This window comes from Puma concolor, chromosome B1 (genome assembly GCF_028749965.1).
Source record: "Puma concolor isolate L17-30 chromosome B1, mPumCon1.1.hap2, whole genome shotgun sequence".
Lineage (NCBI taxonomy): Eukaryota > Metazoa > Chordata > Mammalia > Carnivora > Felidae > Puma > Puma concolor.
The window spans coordinates 120829145-120847987 of record NC_141670.1 but is presented as its reverse complement, the minus strand read 5'-3'; the positions used below and the strand labels follow the sequence as shown (position 1 = coordinate 120847987).

General features: G+C 41.3%; 1 protein-coding gene and 1 pseudogene across 4 annotated transcripts in view; one reads left to right on the top strand and one right to left on the bottom strand.

The window, feature by feature from the left end:
• Positions 1-18843, bottom strand: part of MANBA (mannosidase beta) — a 114210-nt gene that overhangs the window by 83170 nt on the left and 12197 nt on the right. For all 4 annotated transcript variants that reach the window (XM_086704487.1, XM_086704486.1, XM_025921823.2 and 1 more), the window contains exons 2-5: positions 13229-13323; positions 9474-9579; positions 8472-8642; positions 1060-1183 (exon numbers count right to left, since the gene is read on the bottom strand). In XM_086704487.1, the coding sequence (XP_086560613.1) occupies positions 1060-1183; positions 8472-8642; positions 9474-9579; positions 13229-13323 (496 nt within the window). The remainder of the gene's footprint in view (positions 1-1059; positions 1184-8471; positions 8643-9473; positions 9580-13228; positions 13324-18843) is intronic.
• On the top strand, positions 17014-17562 carry LOC147581844 (RNA-binding protein 3 pseudogene; annotated as a pseudogene).

Below are 18843 nucleotides of genomic sequence, written 5' to 3'. Positions count from 1 at the left end.
GCGTCTTTTCATGCCTTTTTAACATTTAAAAATGCCAGCAGCACCTAACAACCTCAATTATCAACCATCTCTGATTTGCTTTTTTTTTGTCTTCTGCCTTTACAAGACTGATTTGGCTGGATGGAACAGCAATGTCAGGTCACCAGGACTCTTACACAGACACACCGCCACATTCTTGCTTGCTGATTCCATCCAGGTAGGCCTGCACGTCACTGGACCGAGCCTCGCAAGGTATCACTCAAGATCCCCCTTCACCGATTTCCCTGACTTCTCAAATCCTCACTGATCTTTGATCTTCTGAACTACCAGCGTCCCACCCCACAAGGTTATTACACAGTCTTGTTTGGTGTAACTGTTCATATCTTCCCTCCCTTATCTCCACCAATGTGCAGGCACGAGTATACTAACTCTAGTTCCTTTCTAAACAAACAAACACACACACACAGTGCTGGGCAAACAACTCAACAAAAATATCTGACCGGCTCTTCATGGATTCGTGGACCTCAGTGAAATTTCTGACAGTTTATTCAGTGCTCCTGTCTTGGGAATCATTCCTTTGGCTGAGAAAGTAGTTTTCTTTATCTTACAAAATTTTCTGTATGCTCTGTGTGCGTTCCGGTTTATTTTCAACTCTTAACAAGGCTAGCGTGGCATGGCCTTCAGAGGAGAAAACGCGCAGTGATCAAAGCAAATCAAGACCTCGGCACAGTGAAGTTCTCAAAGCGGGGACAGAGGCCGCAGGGAGGAGCACAAAACAGCAGGCCTTTTAGAAGGTACACTTAGCTCAGAAAAACCCAGAGCTACTCTGGCTTTCTCTCATCTTCTTTTCAAAATATGTTTAAAAGTATCTATCTACCTCCTTCCTGCTTTATACTGTAAATTTTCATGACAAATCACAGTCTGTGTGTATTTTTCACACATAGAAATTTAATGTCCCCCCCAATTCTTTTTAAATGAACTTCTGGAAAGTATACCTATATCTTCAGATTATAAACCCAATGCTTATAACATAGAGGAGGCTCAAAAAAGACAAACAAGAAAGCACATCTCTTAGCTTACCGTAGATAGGAGAAAACGTGAAGAAGTTCAGATGACAAACATTATAGGCTTCGATTCTGACATCTTTCCAGATGCCCTGGGTAGGGAAGGACGGCCCCCAGTCCCAACTAAAGGAACTCTGCTCCTGTAATTTCCAGGGGGGGGGGGGGGGGGAGATGCATTCCAATTACCATGACATTTAAACAACTGTGAAAAGCTTTTTCTTTTAAAATATTATATGCATGCATATTAGTTTGCTAGGGTGGCCATAACAAAATACTACAGACCAGTGGCTTCAACAACAGAAATTTACTCTTCCACCGTTCTAGAGCCTGGCAAATCCAACATCAAAGTGGGGGAAGCTTTGGTTTCTTCTGAAGCCTCTCTCCTGGGCTTACAGAGGGTCACCTTCTCACTGTGTTTTCACAGTCTTTTTCCATGCACACACACACACATGCATTTCCTCTTCTTATAAGGACATTATTCATACTGGACTATCTCCCACCCTAAAGGTCTCACTTTAACTTCATCACCTCTTTAAAGACCTTATCTCCAAACAAGGTAGATTTTCAGCCACTGAGGATTAGTACTTCAGCATAAAAACTCAGGGGAGACATACAATTAAGTCCATACTCTGTGTATATGTGTGTGTCCCATATGGAGCATCTAAAATGGCCTACAACTGGGGTGCTCGGTGGCGCAGTCAGTTAAGCGTCCAACTTCGGCTCAGGTCATGGTCTCACAATTTGTGAGTTTGAGCCCCGCATCGGGCTCTGTGCTGACAGCTCAGGGCCTGGAGCCCGCTTCGGATTCTGTGTGTGTGTCTCTCTCTGGCCCTCCCCCCTCACACTCTGTCTCTCTCTGTCTCTCAAAAATGAATAAACGTTAAAAAAAATTTTTTTAATGGCCTACAATGATTCCCTCCTGGTATTCATGCCCTATGCAATCCCCTCTCCTCGAGTATGGATTAGACCTAGTGAATCACTTCCAACCAAGAGAATACAGCAGAGGTGATATCGTTTCCAAAACCAAGTTATAAAAAAAACTGCAGTTTCTGTTTTAGGTGCTCACTGTTGCTCTCTCCTAGCCATGAGGGAAGTCAGCTGCCATGTTGTGAGGCAGCTCAGTGGAGAGGCCCACATGGCGAGTTTAGAAGCCAATCTGAGGCCTACTGATTACCACATGTGTGAACTTAGGCACAGACACTTCAGACCTAGTAGAGCCATGAGATCACCACAGCCCTGGTCCTTTCTTGGCTTGACTGTAACCTCATGACTGGCCTTGAACCAGAGGCACCCGGCTAAGTCACTTTCAGATTCCTGACTGATAGAAACTATGATTAAAAATGTTATTTTAAGGGGCGCCTGGGTGGCGCAGTCGGTTAAGCATCCGACTTCAGCCAGGTCACGATCTCGTGGTCCGTGAGTTCGAGCCCCGCGTCAGGCTCTGGGCTGATGGCTTGGAGCCTGGAGCCTGTTTCTGATTCTGTGTCTCCCTCTCTCTCTGCCCCTCCCCCGTTCATGCTCTGTCTCTCTCTGTCCCAAAAATAAATAAAAAAAAAAAAAAAAAAAAAAAACGTTGAAAAAAAAATGTTATTTTAAGCTGGTAAGTTTGGGCATAATTTGTTATACACCAGTAGGTAACTAATACAATAACTCATATAGGAACCTATGCAACATAGTTAAATTTGGCAGAAATGTTTTAAGAACATAAAATCTGATTATGTACATTTATTCTTCAAAAGCATATGATACTGAAGCAACACAATTAGTCACTCTTTAAACTTCTCCAAAATATCTCTGAACTTAGCATTGTATTTAAATTTAATACCATAAAGAATATTCTATTTAAATGCAATAACTATAAAAAATGAGGAAACATTTAAAAATAAAGATAATCAAATATGTGAGGTTATGAGCTCAGCTTTTAAAAAGGAATAAGCACACCTGTTGAGATGAGCACTGGGTGTTGTATGGAAACCAATTTGACAATAAATTATATTTAACATAAAAAATGTAAAAAAATTAAAAATAATAATAATAAATAAAAAGGAATAAGCACCAGAGGAAGAGGGAGTACTGAGATTTTTCTGAATGGAACATTTGTAGAACAGAGCCCGAGGAATTGGCAAACTGTTCTCATTTAAAGTATTATTTGCTGGGGCGCCTGGGTGGCTCAGTCAGTTGAACATCCAACTCTGACTCTTGATTTCAGCTCAGGTCATGATCTGAAGGTAGTGGGATCAAGCCCCATGCTCAGCACTGAGCCTCTTTAGATTCTCTTTCTGTCTCTGTCTCTGTCTCTGTCTCTGTCTCTGTCTCTCTCCCCCTCTGCCACTCTCCCCCTGGCTTGCGCCCTCTCTCTCTCAAAAAAAAAAAAAGTATTATTTCATAAGATCTGTATTTATCTAAGAGAGAGATAAATTAGTTTCCACTACAGAGACAAAGAATTAAAACTACTTCATAGCATCCACATTTGTATCAGATTCTCATGTTTGGAATGAAAATCATCTTGGGGTTATTTACTGAAGAGTTTATAAGTTCATTCAGGTACACAATTCCTTTCTTAGAGACAGGAATAAGGAGGAGGGCAAAAACATTCAACATCTTATAAGGCAGACTATTTTCCCCACCAAGGGCTACAAATCACTCCTATTCATACAACTTCTCCAAATAAAAGTTTTCACTTATTCAAAAAATGTTTGTGAACTGACTTCTTTGTTTCAGGCTGGAAGTACATCAGTATACAAAACAGACAGTCCTTCTGTTTACAGTGTTCACAGTACAGCAGGAAACTCAGGTACTGAACAAACAATCACAAATGCAAAAGACGTCGACAGGGGACAGTATAATGGCGGGGGGTGGGGAGTGTCAGAACAAGTTTCCCTGAATAATAGTGACTTTTACATGGTGATCTGAAGGGTAAGTACCATTTGTCCAGTGTGTTTAGGGGAGAAGGAAGTAAAAGCATCCTTTTCAGAAGGAACAGCATGTACAAAAGCCTTGAGGTGCAAGAAACTATGGTACATTGCAGGAGATGAAGAGGGAATGATGGGAAGAGACAGAGAGAAAACTGGAGAAATGGGCATAAGCCAGACAGAACTAAGACCCATTACTTTAGCCTAAAGGCAATGAGAAGCTGTTGAAGCGTTTTAAGAAGGAAGTGCTGTAATGATTTTTGTCTGAAAAGAACATTCTGGCTGTTCTGTAGAAAATTAATTGGAGGAAGGCAAATGAGGTTGCAGGATACCAGTTAGGTGGTCAGGGCAATATTTCATGCAAGAAATTATTATAGATTGAACTCAAGCATGGTAGTAGAAATACAGCATGGGAAGATTTAGGAACTATTAAAGTCATAATGTCCACATGGTCAAAATGACTCAGTGGTGTGTTGGAGGAGGGAAGAGAGAGAGAGGGAGTTACCAAAAATAACTCTTAGGTTTCTGGCTTTAGCAACTGTTCTGGATGGCATTCCATTCAGCCAGACAGGGAGCCCTGGGAGAAGGGTTTAGATCCAAGCACAGTGTTGGACATCCTGAATCTTTAGGTCCCCAGGAATCGGGCAGGTGAAGATGCCAGATAGGCAATCCAGTATAAGGTCTGGAATTGAAGAGAAGTCTGGACTGAAGATACAATATTAGAAGTCATTAGAAATTCGACTGGTTATTGAAGAAGTGAAGCTAAATGAGATAGTCTAGACAGGATATAAAATGAGAGAAGGGAAGTGCCTATAACAGAAAGAAGCATGAATAATATAACTTCCGGGAGGTGGAGGTTGATCTGGATAAAGCAACTTAGAAGGAATGTCCAGAGATGTAGGTGGAAAACAAGGAGGATGGTGGAGAATATAGCTAAGAGAGTAGCTGAAGTGAGAGGTCACACCATCCAGGCAGGACAGAGAAGGAAGCAGAGACAAGAGGGGGTTTGTGCTGATATCTCTACCCCACTAACTGCATATAATCAGTTACACACTTATAAGTCTATAATTATAGAAATAAGTCTCCAAAATAAGTAATAACACCACCCTACATTTTGTTTTTTGTTTTGTTTTGTTTTTTTAATTTTTTTTTTCAACGTTTATTTATTTTTGGGACAGAGAGAGACAGAGCATGAACAGGGGAGGGGCAGAGAGAGAGAGAGGGAGACACAGAATCAGAAACAGGCTCCAGGCTCTGAGCCATCAGCCCAGAGCCCGACGCGGGGCTCGAACTCACGGACCGCGAGATCGTGACCTGGCTGAAGTCAGACGCTTAACCGACTGCGCCACCCAGGCGCCCCACATTTTGTTTTTTTAATGTTTATTTACTTTGAGAGAGAGACAGAGAAAAAGAGAGAGAGAGAGCATGCTCTTGAACAGGGGAGGGGCAGAGAAGAGCCTCAGTGAAGAGCCTGACATGGGGCTGGATCTCACAACTGCAAGATCATGACCTGAGCTGAAATAAAGAATTAGATGCTTAATATACTGAGCCACCCAGGAGCCCCCTCCCACTCTACATTTTGAATAGCTGTATAGCACTCTACAGTATGCAAATTGCATTCACATTATTATTTCACTATATGCTCTTACCGACACAGTCAAGAAGAGAAGGGATTAGCTCCATTCACAAACGATGGACTTCCCTAAGATCTTTATGGGTCATAAATCCAGAATTCAGATCTAAGATTCCTGCCTTGCTCTCCCAATTCAGGCCTCTTCCCAATGGACCATGTCGGTATAGCCAGAAACAATAAGACACAATTCACTGTTCTGGCAAGTCTGCCCCAGGGTTAGTGCTCCACACACTGTGAGGGCAGAGTCATGGGTCTGATTCTTGATTTCAGGGACGAGGGCTTTGTTCTATCAGGATAACCTGAAACTGTGTTTTAAATGCCACAGATTGAATGGGGGGCAGAGGAAAAATACTACACGGATATGTGCATAACATATATATCATTTTATTGAAGACATGAAAAGTAAATTAGGATTCAGGAAGTCCTCATTCTGATAGAAGATGAGAGATAGAAGAGGAGAGAGAAAAAGTGCAAACTTTAGTATTCAAACCATTGTGCCATTTGACGCCGAAGACCAGAAACAAGAGATGAATTATAAACAGAAGTATAAGTACATAGTATTCCATTGAATACCTGAGTGTTCAGTTACAGATGATTCCTTTATAGTAACAGGAGCAAATGCTTATATTAAGAGACTGATACTACACCTAAAACAGTCAAGCAAATTGCTACCAAATATTTGAAGTGCTTAAAGAAAGACCATATAAAGGTCAGAACTGAAATTTAAAAGTGTCCTTAAAGACGGGATACAGGTGTGCTCTTTCAAAGGGGCACATGCGCCCCAATGTTTATAGCAGCACTATCAATAGTAGCCAAGTATGGAAAGAGCCCAAATGTCCATCAATGGATGAATGGGTAAAGAAGATGTGATATACACACACACACACACACACACACACACACACACACACACACAATGGAGTATTACTCAGCAATCAAAAAGAATGAAATCTTGCCATTTGCAACTAGGTGGATGGAACTGGAGGGTATTATGCTAAGTGAAATTAGTCAGTCAGAGAAAGACAAAAATCAGATGACTTCATTCAAATAAGAATTTAAGATACAAAACAGATGAACATAAAGGAAGGGAAGCAAAAATAATATTAAAACAGGGAGGGGGACAAAACATAAGAGACTCTTAAATACAGAGAACAAACTGAGGGTTGCTGGAGGGGTTGTGGGGGGAGATGGGCTAAATGGGTAAGGGGCATTAAGGGGGACACTTGTTGGGATGAGTACTGGATGTTATACATAGGGGATGAATCACTGGAATCTACTCTGGAAAACATTACTGCATTATATGCTAACTAACTTGGATGTAAATTTTAAAAATAAATAAATAAAAATAAAAAATAAAAAAAAAGGTACTGACACAACTTTAGCAAGAGGGGGTATAATTTTGACCTTAGTACTTATATTACGGAAACACAACCTAATGATTAATCCATCCATTCTGAAGAGAGCCACCTAATGTAAATAATCAGAATTTATCAACTGAGGTTTTTGCTAACAAGTACCGGAAAAATACAGTTTGTATCTTCACAATGAAACCAAGGATTATATTTGTTGTTAAAACTACATGCCAATTTCTGAAGAAGTTAAAAATAGAATTACCATACACTCCAGTATCCCACTTCTTGGGATATATGCAAAAGAACTGAAAGCAGGGTCTCAAAGAGACCCGCGGGCACTGGGGCACCGGAGGCTCCAGTGACCCATTCCATAGAATGGAATATTATTCAGGCTTAAAAAGGAAGGAAATTCAGACACATGCTACAACATGGAGAACATCACACTAAGTGAAATAAGCCAGGCATAACAAGTCAAATAGGATTTGTGTGACGAATAGGACAGTATGATTCCACTTAGATGAGTAGTGAAACTCACAGAAACAGAAAGAATGGTGGTTTCCAGGGGCTGGCTGGAGGGGAAAATAAGGAGCTGTTTTTAAATGGGTATAGGCTTTCAGTTTTGCCTCATGAAACAATTCTTGAGATCGGTTTCACAGCAAAGTGAATATACTTAATACTAGTGAACTACACAATTAAAAATGGCTAAGATGGCAAACTGTGTGGTGTGCGTATTTTACCACAATTAAAAATTTCTTAAATAAAATTAAAAACTAAATGCCACAGGGAAGCCCGGGTGGCTCAGTTGGTTAAGTGTCTGACTCTTGGTTTCAGCTCAGGTCACGGTCTCACAGTTCATGAGTTCGAGCCTTGAATCGGGCTCTGCGCTTGGGATTCTCTCTTTCCCTCTCTCTGCCCCTCCTCCACTCACACTGTCTCTGTCTCTCTCAAAATAAATAAATAAACTGTAAAGAACAAAAAAACAAAAACTAAATGCCACATAGAAAATCCAACTACATAATGGAATAAACTCAAGTCATTTAAAGTCAGATGAAACTCAAAAAAATAAATAAATAAATAATCACCTTGTGGATTTTGTCATTTTTGTTAGATTATATGAAAACCTAGCACTAAACTGCTGGAATATATCAGCAAATATATTAATATCTGCAGAAGGCTTCCAAGTAACAAGAGTCACTAATACATATGAACCTCACATTCTGGTGAAAAGTTTGATAAACCTAAATGTTAAAAAATACTTTGTGCACTTACAGTATCAGTCACCTATTTTTCTTCTTTTTCTGTTGTTACCTAAGTTCTGAAGCATGCTTCAGGATGGAAACCTAGGAAGGCAAAGATTCTCCACAAAAATTCATAAATCTTCTGGTTCTGATTTCAAGTTTTCAATCCCATGAAGCAGACAGGAAAGAGATGCCCAAATTCTGAAATATGACGGTGTCTTCAAACAAGCATTTTCCACATCGGCACCTCCCATCATCAAGGCTAAAGCCCCCTCCATTGGCAAGACTGTTACCTTTCGAATGAAGTTGACGTGGCATTGGCCCTTCTGCACAGGCGGAGGGCAGTCTGGAGGCACCCAGTAGCTAGTGTGAGCTTTGCTCCGCTGCGCCGCATACAACACTGGGGACTGGAAACGCAGCTCAAGGGAGTTCACATTTCTAACCACAGTGGTAATATCAAAGCTCTGCATTAAAGGAAAGAACAGATGTGGAAGTAGGCCTGTGTGTAAAACTTTAGATATAGATATGCAAAAATGTATGAAAGATGCATAAAATAATTGAAATCTTTAGGGTTAGCCTTTTTTGCAGAAGAAAGCACTTCACTGAAACAGTGTAACTTAGTTGCCTGCTTACGGTTACAACTGAGCACATTCTCCTACCCAAAAGTAGATTTCTAGGTTTCTCCTTCTATTTTTACTGACAGATGATGGTCTTAGGCAAAGAGAGCAAGCAGAAAATATCTTTAGCCCTGGAATGTCTGCTCTGGCTATTTACATATGGCCTTGAACTGCCAAGGATTTCCTAGATGCTTCAGGACAACCTGACTCTCTGGTATGAACAGCATGTATTTCTAAGTCATAAGTTATTTTTGTTTTGAAAAGTTGACCCTTGCAGGGAGATGAGAACATGATATCTTAACGTAAGCATTCCAGACAGGATGGAGCATTTTCTTTTTTAATAGTTTGTCAATTGTCAATTCTCATGAAACTCTGGATCACCAAATAACAGAGAAGGGAACAGCATTTGTTGAACACTTCTCACGTGCCAAGAACCAAGAACTGTGCCAATCATTTTATATAATTAGCTTATTAAATCTTCACAACATTATAGGGTCTGTGGTGTTTTCATCATTCTACAATGTGGCAAGTGTGAAGGTAATTTACCCAGTGCTTCAAAGAGCTTGTACCTACCTGCACGGGCAATTAATTATGCACTTACCTTTCTCTACTCACAACAATTAACACACAAACACATACAGGGAGGTTTCTTTTAACTTGATGTCACTGTATACTTACATATCTTTTGAACATGTTGTCTGTTTTCCCAATAGGAACACTATTTAGCAGGATTTTTGCAACTGTATCAACACCCTCAAAAATCAGGTTTACTTTGTGCCATTTGCTAAAAAAAGAGAAAAAATTTTAAACAAGATGTGTAAAACATTAGCTTAGATAAATCTTTTTTTTAATTTTTTTAATGTTTATTTGTTTTTGAGACAGAGAGAGAACATGAGCAGGGGTGGGACAGAGAGAGGGAAACACAGAATCCAAAGCAGGCTCCAAGCTCTGAGCTGTTAGCACAGAGCCTGACGCGGAGTTCGAACTCACGAACCGCAAGATCATAACCTGAGCCAAAGTCGGATGCTTAACCAACCGACTGAACCACCCAGGTGCCCTGATAAATCTTTATTAGTTAAAACTAAAGGTGTAAATATTTCACAGAAAATAAACATTCTTTTTTTAAAAAATTTTAATGTTTATTTTTGAGAGAGACAGAGCAGGGGAGAGGCAGAGAGAGAGACACACACAGAATCTGAAGTAAGCTCCTGGCTCTGCACTGTCAGCACAGAGCCCAAGGCAGGGCTCGAACTCACAAACCATGAGATCATGACCTGAGCCAAAGTCAGATGTTCAACCCACTGAGCCATCCAGGCACCCCTGAAAATACACATTCTTAAAATTCAATTTCCAATGAAATTTCCATAAGTATTGGTTTAATACATTTTTCTGTTGAGTGCTCTGGTTTATCTTTCTCCATAATGTTTCAATTGCCTTATAAAGTCATGAGCATAGCTTATAATTTCCGAATGCATTGACTTTTTTTAGGACTTCACAAAGTACTTATGAGAATCAAGTTAAATAGTAGACATAAGACATTTTCACAGGAGCATCTGAGTGGCTCAGTCGGTTAAGTGTCCAACTCTTGATTTCTGCTCAGGTCATGATCTCGCGGTCCATGAATTCGAGCCCCCCATCGGGCTCTGTGCTGACAACACAGAGCCTGCTTGGGATTCTGTCTCCCTCTCTCTCTGTCCCTCCCCACGCTCTCCCTCTGTCAAAAATCAGCATTAAAAAAAATTTTTTTTCACAAACTATTACATTTACTGACACTAAGAGAAAACATTAACCAACTAACAAGTATCTATGAATACCTATTATGGGCTCGGCACTCTGCTAAGCTTTACAGGGAACTAAAACACTCTCTGAATTTAAGGAATCTGCAGTCTAGTTCCATTCAAGCCAAAAACACAGGAAAAAAAAAGAAAATTTTCCATCTCTTCTGGTTTATAGTACAGTCTTGTTGGACAGACTATATGTGCTATCGGAGCTTATGTCACAAGGAAAGACTTCAAGAAAGAAACAAGAACTTAAAGAAGAATAGGATAAATGTAGTATAACCATGCAATAAAATATTATTTAGCAATAAAAAGAAATAAAGTAGTGGTGAATGTGACGACATGGATGAACTTTGAAAACATTATGCTAAGTGAAAGAAGGAAGTCACAAAGGTCCACATATTGTATAATTCCATTTATATGAGATTTCCAGAAGAGATAAATCCACAGAAAATAAATTGGCGGCTGCCTAGTGCTGGGATAGGGATGAGGGGGTGGGGACGTTGGGAACAGGGAATGACTGGTAATGGGTATGGCTTTCTCTTTGAAGTGAGGAAAATTCTAAAACTGATTATAGTGATCAATGGTGGCACAACTCTTTGAATATACTAAAAACTACTGAATTGTATACTTTTTTAAAAGGTTTATTTATTTTTGAGAGAAAGAGACAGCACAAGTGCGAGAGAGGGAAAGATACAGAATTCAAGGCAGGCTCCAGGCTCTGAGTTGTCAGCAAGTGTCCGACACAGGGCTCAAACTCACGAACCGTGAGATCCTGACCTGAGCTGAAGTCAGACACCTAACTGACTGAGCCATCCAGGCACCCCTGAATTGTATCCTTTAAAAGGGTGAATGTATAGTGTGTGAATTAGGTCTCAATAAAGTTGTTCTTTTTTTTTTTTTTAATGAGTAGAAAATGTCTAGGTAAAAGGTAGACCCCGGAGGAAGAGCAAACTCAAAACAAGGAAGTGCAAACGACATCAACATTAAGATAACATGGTAGGTGCAGGTGCAGGACTTGTGCTAGAGCGCTAAAGGGAGAAATCTGGTCAAGTCAGCAGGGCAAGAGGGCAGCAGGGCACAGGAAGTGGAACAGGAATAGGCAACATTAAGCAGTATTTTCACACACAAGCAAATAAGATTAAACTGGCTTTGCCAATGAAAAGAAGACACTGTCGTTCTTGAGCAAGAATGTCATGGGCAAAACCAATATGTGGGGAAGATGAGTCTAATGTTTCTATATACAAGAGTGAAGAATAAAAAGACAAAGCAAGAAATTTAGTTATGCAGCTTTGGCCTAATTGCAGGCACTTACTAACAAAGGCCTAGGCAAACATGGTAACTGGAAATGAGGAGAAAGGGGCTGAATCAAGAAAAATGAGGGACACCTGGGTGGCTCAGTCGGTTGAGCATCTGACTTTGATTTCAGCTCAGGTCATGATTTCAGCCAGGGTTGTGGGATCGAGTCCCAGTCAGGGTCTATGCTGAGCATGGATCCTGCTTAAAATTCTCTCTCTGCGCCTCTCCCCTGCTCACTCTCTCTCTAAAATAAATTTTTTTTTTAAAGATGGGGTCCCTGGGTGACTCAGTCAGTTAAGCGTCTGACTCTTAGTTTCGGCTCAGGTCATGATCTCAGATCATGGGTTTAAGTCCCACGGCAGGCTCTGTGTTGCAGTGCAGAGCCTGCTTGGGGCTCGCTCTCTCTCTCTCTCTCTCTCTCTCTGTGCCCCTGCCCTGCTCACACTCTGTCTCTCTCAAAATAAATAAATAAACTTAAAGAGAGAAATGATAGGCAGAAATTAACAGAACACAGAAGAAGATTGAATACAGAGATGCAAAAAAGATATTATAAGCCAAAAACACCTCAGGCATAGAGGATCAGAAAAGCGTTGTTACATTAAGAGAAGCAATGAGACTGTTAGAATATAAAGGAAGCTTTAAGTGGGACAGTCAATTGCTTACATTTGGAAGTGCTGAATTCAAATGAAAGAGGACCCTTAACAGAGATATTTTAAGTATTATCTGCAAACGTGAACATGGAGCACAGCAATATTGATGTTGAGCACCATATTCTGGTTTTATTTCTCTTTTAGCAGGCTGTTAAATAATTACCCAAAAAAAGTCATACAAAAGGGACAGAGGATTTTTTTTTATTTAGCAATAATGGCGGTAGATATAACTGGGTTACATTCTGCTACGTGGAACGCTACTGAAATTATACTGTTTTTCCTCGTGGCTTCACAACATAATATAAGGCCAATGCCACGGCCTTGATGGCTGGTTAACACCACATGGAATAAATGATGGATCTCTGATCCTACTTGACAAATTGTAAATATACACATTCTATTGATTATAGGGAGGGGAGGGTACACATAGAAGGAAATGCAAATAAGAGAACTGACTAGGTGTAGGTGACTCCATTAAAACCACTGAACAAGACATAATTTCATGACTAATGATCAGTGGCACCATTATATACAAATCAAAATATAAATTATATATTCACTTTTATAGGACAAGGCTTTAGTCTGACAATTCTCTTACATGCAGCCTAAACAAACAAAAGATTATTCCAGAGACAGAAAGAAGGAAAGCTCAATAACAATAACTAAATAAATACAGATGTAGATATAGACACATACACATACATACCTAATGTTAAAGGGGATTTGAAATTTCTTGCTATAGGTCCAGTTATCCAAGGAGATCCATCTGTACTTAAGGTCATTAAATCTGTAGTAAGGATCCTGGTGGATCAAAATCATGGCAGATGATTAAATATGCAAAAATAAATAAACATGAAATAAATTATTAACAATAGCTATTTGCCACCTAAAAATTAATGAATCCTGGGCCTAGGAGTATGCATTTGCAGGCACATCTCATCCTCAAGGTTAAAAGCTCCATCCATTTAAGAGACCATTACCCTTCCAACAAAGTTAACAACATTCACATAACCAAAATATACCAAAAAATGTTTTTTAAAAATGCCAACAAAGGGGCGCCTGGGTGGCTCAGTCGGTTAAGCGGCCGACTTCGGCTCAGGTCATGATCTCGCAGTCCGTGAGTTCGAGCCCCGCGTCGGGCTCTGGGCTGACAGCTCAGAGCCTGGAGCCTATTCCAGATTCTGTGTCTCCCTCTCTCTGACCCTCCCCCGTTCATGCTCTGTCTCTCTCTGTCTCAAAAATAAATAAATGTTAAAAAAAAAAATTTTTACAAAAAAAAATGCCAACAAAATGCCTCAGTGAAAGTTCTTAGAGATAGAAATCATATAGTTTCATGATCAATAAGAACATGTGTGGAGATTAAGACCGGCTGCCTTTGGGGGCGCCTGGGTGGCGCAGTCGGTTAAGCGTCCGACTTCAGCCAGGTCACGATCTCGCGGTCCGTGAGTTCGAGCCCCGCGTCGGGCTCTGGGCTGATGGCTCGGGGCCTGGAGCCTGTTTCCGATTCTGTGTCTCCCTCTCTCTCTGCCCCTCCCCCGTTCATGCTCCATCTCTCTCTGTCCCAAAAATAAATAAACGTTGAAAAAAAAAAAATTTAAAAAAAAGACCGGCTGCCTTTGTTAAAACCAAACACAGAACCTCCAAGGCATTCGCAGAGAATGAAAGTCAGCACTTCCCGAGTGAGGCCCTCAGTCTCTCATAGCCCCGTCATCGTCGCCGCGCTCATTTCTGCCACTATCCCAGCTGGCCTCCAGGGGGAATGCTTCTCCTGTACTACCCAAACCTCGGCAAAACTCCCACTCCTTGGATTCACCTAGCATTTCCAAAGTTATTTTCCACTGAGCTTTACCAAGTGAGCACAAAAGGATCTCTGCAGAGAATACGCAGGCAGCACAGCCACCGTCACACTGACCAACTTCAGGTTGCCTATATTTTCCTAGACAAGGTCAGCAAACTACAACCCATGGGTCAAATGCAGCTCACGGCCTGATTTCGTCTGGCCAGGGAGCTAAGAATGGACATGTGTCAATAAATGAAGTTTCATTGGAGCACAACCATGCCCATTCCTTTACAAATCATATATGGCAGCTTTCATGCTATAATAGAGTTGAGGGGCACCTGGGTGGCTCAGTCGGTTGAGCGTCCAACTTTGGCTCAGGTCATGATCTCATGGTTCGTGAGTTTGAGCCCCACATCGACAGCTCAGAGACAGCTCAGAGCCTGGAACCTGCTTCAGATTCTGTCTCTCTCTCTCTCTCTCTCTCTGCCCCTCCCCTGCTCACACTCTGCCTCTCTCTCTCTCTCTCAAAACAAATAAACATTAAAAATAAATAAACATTTAATTTTTTTTTAAATTGCCGAGTTGAGTAGGTGTGACTGAGGCCATTTGACCCATGAGGCCTAAAATAGTGTCCAGGCTTTTACTGAAAATGGTTGCCAATTTCTCTGCCCTAGGCGACTGGCCTGCCGGGTGTTCAGAGATACTGTTCTGGCTGAGTGTCCAGCCCCAGGTCCTTCCTTTTGTAATACTTAGGTCTTTCTTTTCCTACTCATTTTCCACCCTTTATCTCCCAGACGAGGAGGCAGAAAAGAAAGTGGCAAGTGAAGCTTTTCAGTCATCTTTCTGTGAACAGCATCACAGCCACCTAGATGGAAACAGTGCGGTCTTCTCCAACTGGGACAGGGCCAAGTTGCACTGCAACTCCAGATAGAGAAAGAAAAGCCAATTTTGCCTAACTTCCACCAATGACCACGTTGGGTTAGCAATAGTCGGTTGGGCACTTGCTCGGAGCACAAATCTGTAAGACATACTATAAAACGGTGGGGTGTATATCAAGATGGTGGGGTGTGTATCAAGTCAGAAATTGCTCCTGACTGGAAGAAATGTTTTAATAAGCTACTAGGGGAGGGTGTAGTTGATGAGATTTAGTAACAACTGATATCGCCAAGCTGATTTTTAAGGACTGATTAACAGTGAGTTTTATCCTGTTAAATGGGCTGTGCCGGGCCCAGCCAACTTGCTTCCTTTTCTGTCTTCCCACACACACACACCACTCAGCCTCTCCAATGAATAAGCATGGAATAAATATTTAAGGACACAGGTTTGAAGAGGTACCTAATCATTAGCTTGTCCATGTGTCTCCACCCAGCCTTATTTATAACTCTACACTGTGGACTTAGTCCAATATAGTTAAAAATATCATGAGAAGGAAGGTGTGAAGGCGAATGTGGTTGCAACATGTCAGCCTGCTAAGCCTTGGAGCCGGCTGACGATCTGGTTTGCAGGGCACAATTCCCCTTCCTGTCTCCCAGCCCCTTGAAGGAAACTGCCTATTGAGTTCGAGAAGGCAAGCTGCTGAGATATATTTTTTCTAGACAAACAGAATTTAAATGTTTATTTTGTTTTTTGAGAGAGAGAGAGAGAATGAGCACATGCGTGCGCAAGCAGGGTAAGAGCAGAAAGAGAGGGAGAAAGAGAATCACAAGCAGTGTCTATGCTGACGACACAGGGCCCATCCCATAAACTGTGAGATCATGACCTGAGCCAAAAACAAGAGTCAGACGCTCAACCGACTGAGCCACCCAGGCACCCCTAGACAAACAGAATTTAGAGGTTAAAATTTTTCTTTTACTTGAGGGGCGCCTGGGTGGCACAGTCGGTTAAGCGTCCGACTTCAGCCAGGTCACGATCTCGCGGTCCGTGAGTTCGAGCCCCGCGTCGGGCTCTGGGCTGATGGCTCAGAGCCTGGAGCCTGTTTCCGATTCTGTGTCTCCCTCTCTCTCTGCCCCTCCCCCGTTCATGCTCTGTCTCTCTCTGTCCCAAAAATAAATGAATGTTGAAAAAAAAAATTAAAAAAAAAAAATTTTTTTTCTTTTACTTGAAAGAAGCCAATCTGAAAAGGCTACAGACTACATGATTCCAAATACATGGTGTCCTGGAGAAGGTAAAACTATGGTGACAGTAAAAAGATCAGTGGTTGCCAGGGATTAAGGGAGAGAGGGGTGAATAGGCAGAGCACAGAGGATTTTGAAGGCAGTGAAACTTCTCTAAATGATACTACAATAGTGAATACATATCATTATACATTTGTCAAAATCCATAGAATATGTAATACCAAGAGTGGATTCTAATGGAAACTATAGACTTTGGGTGATAATGATTTGTCAGTATAGATTCACTGATGATAACAAATGTACCACTCTGGTGGCGGGGGCAGGGGGTGTTGATAATGGGAGGGCTGTGCATGTGGGGTGGGGGTGATATATGGGAGCCGTCTGTATTTTTCTTTCAATTTTGCTGTGAACCTAAAATTGCTCCAAAAAATAAAGTCTACTAACAAAAGTTCCTCTTACCAAGGGAAAATATTTTAACCTCCCTAAAATAAAGGTTGCAAAAGCTTATATTATCTTTATAATCATTATTCCAAATGCTAAGCAGCCAACTTAATTTGATTCTAGAATGGTTTGACTCCCTTCGTTCATAAGCTCCTCGATGGTAGCTGTTCTTCTGGTCCTTTTGCTTAATTTGCAGTACTTGAACTCATTGCCATGTCTTCTGAACAAGGGACGCTTTTTGTGGAAGGGCTCAACTTCAACTCTGATGAGCAGACTCTGGAAGACCACTTCAGTAGGTTTGGTCCTATTTCTGAGGGGGTCGTTGTCAAGGGCCGTGAGATTCAGCGATTCTGGGGTTTTGGTTTTACCACCTTCACCAGTCCAGAGCATGCCTCAGATACCATGGGAGCCATGAATGGAGAGTCTCTGGATGGTCGCCAGATCTGTGTGGATCACCTGGGCAAGTTAGCCAGGGGAACTGGAGGCGGTGCCTTTGGGGCCCATGGGCGTGGTTGCAGCTACTCTAGAGGTGGTAGGGACCAGAGCTATGGGAGTGGCAGATATGACAGCAGCCTGGAGGATATGGATATGGATGTGGAAGGCCCAGAGACTGGTGGTAGAAGCCGGGTGGTTATGACCACTACTCAGGAGGAAACGACAGAGACAATTTTGACCTCCAAGTTCAGGCATGTGCATCTAATGTAGTAGCTACACAAGGAATAAAACTTCTGATCCCGGATCATCCCTCCAAATGGCTGTAATTATAAAGATTTTTGGAGCTGCGCTGAAACATCTATGTTAGTGCATCAACTTCTATTTTTAAACTGAGCTCCCAAGGTAGCCTGTTAAAGACCTTTTAGAAAGCTTCATGTGTTTTTTAAAAATCTTCTCCCACTTAAAGACAAATCCTAGGACATTTATTGAGTTTGGGTATTTTCCTTTTACCACGTTTTTAGTTTGGGCTCTCAGGATTACTGATTCTGGCAAAAAAAAAAAAAAAAAAAAGTTTGGCCAGAGTGCTTTTTAAAAAAAATAATAATAATAATGTACACTTAGAGACATTTTAAGAGCCTGTACACAATGTTTATCATGACCAGGAAGCAATTTCCAAATGCAACTACAAGAAATCAAGAACATGATTAGAGGTGTTTTTTAATTCAAGGTCACCATCTTAACTACATATAAGTTTCTTTAAAAAATGACATTTGTGAATGTCATTTTTTTTTAATACTGGAAGAAAAAAAATACTCTGTTGTGTCTTATCCAGCATCCAGGATATCCTTCATGGAACTTATTAAAAAGTTGAAACCTGGGGGTGCCTGGGTGGCTCAGTCAGTTAAGCGCCCAACTCTTGGTTTCGGCTTAGGTCATGATCTCACGGTTCGTTAGTTCTAGCCCCACATGGGGCTTCTCGATGACAGCGCAGAGCCTGCTCTCTCTCTCCCTCTCTCTCTCTGCCCCCACCCCCCCACCCCCCGCTCATGCTCACTCTCTCTCTTTCTCTCTCATTATACATAAATAAATAAACTTTAAAAAGGTGAAACCTGAAAACAAACAAAAATTAAATAAAGTAAAGCTAACAGCAGTTCAGTGTTACACCTGATGACTAAGAAACCACGTAAGTCACTGAGTTGTTAGGCAAACCCACGAACCCTAAAAAACAACAGAAGTATCATTTGTTAACCGAGATAGCCACTCACATGCTTTTGTCTTCATAACCAACACATGCAGTACATTTACAGAGAAAGAAACGAAAGTTCCAAAAGATTCCTCTCCTGAGGTCCCCCAACTAAGCAGTACATCCAGGAACTAAATCAAGGCAGTCTAACGTTTTTTCAACTATTCTACAATGCCTCATGCCAAATACACCTACACTTTTATACCAGATGATCACAGCAACAATAGCTGATAGCTACCCTAGTGCCCATGACCCAATGGAACAGGTATTATCTTCATTCCCCTTTACTAACAACGAGTCCAAAGCTC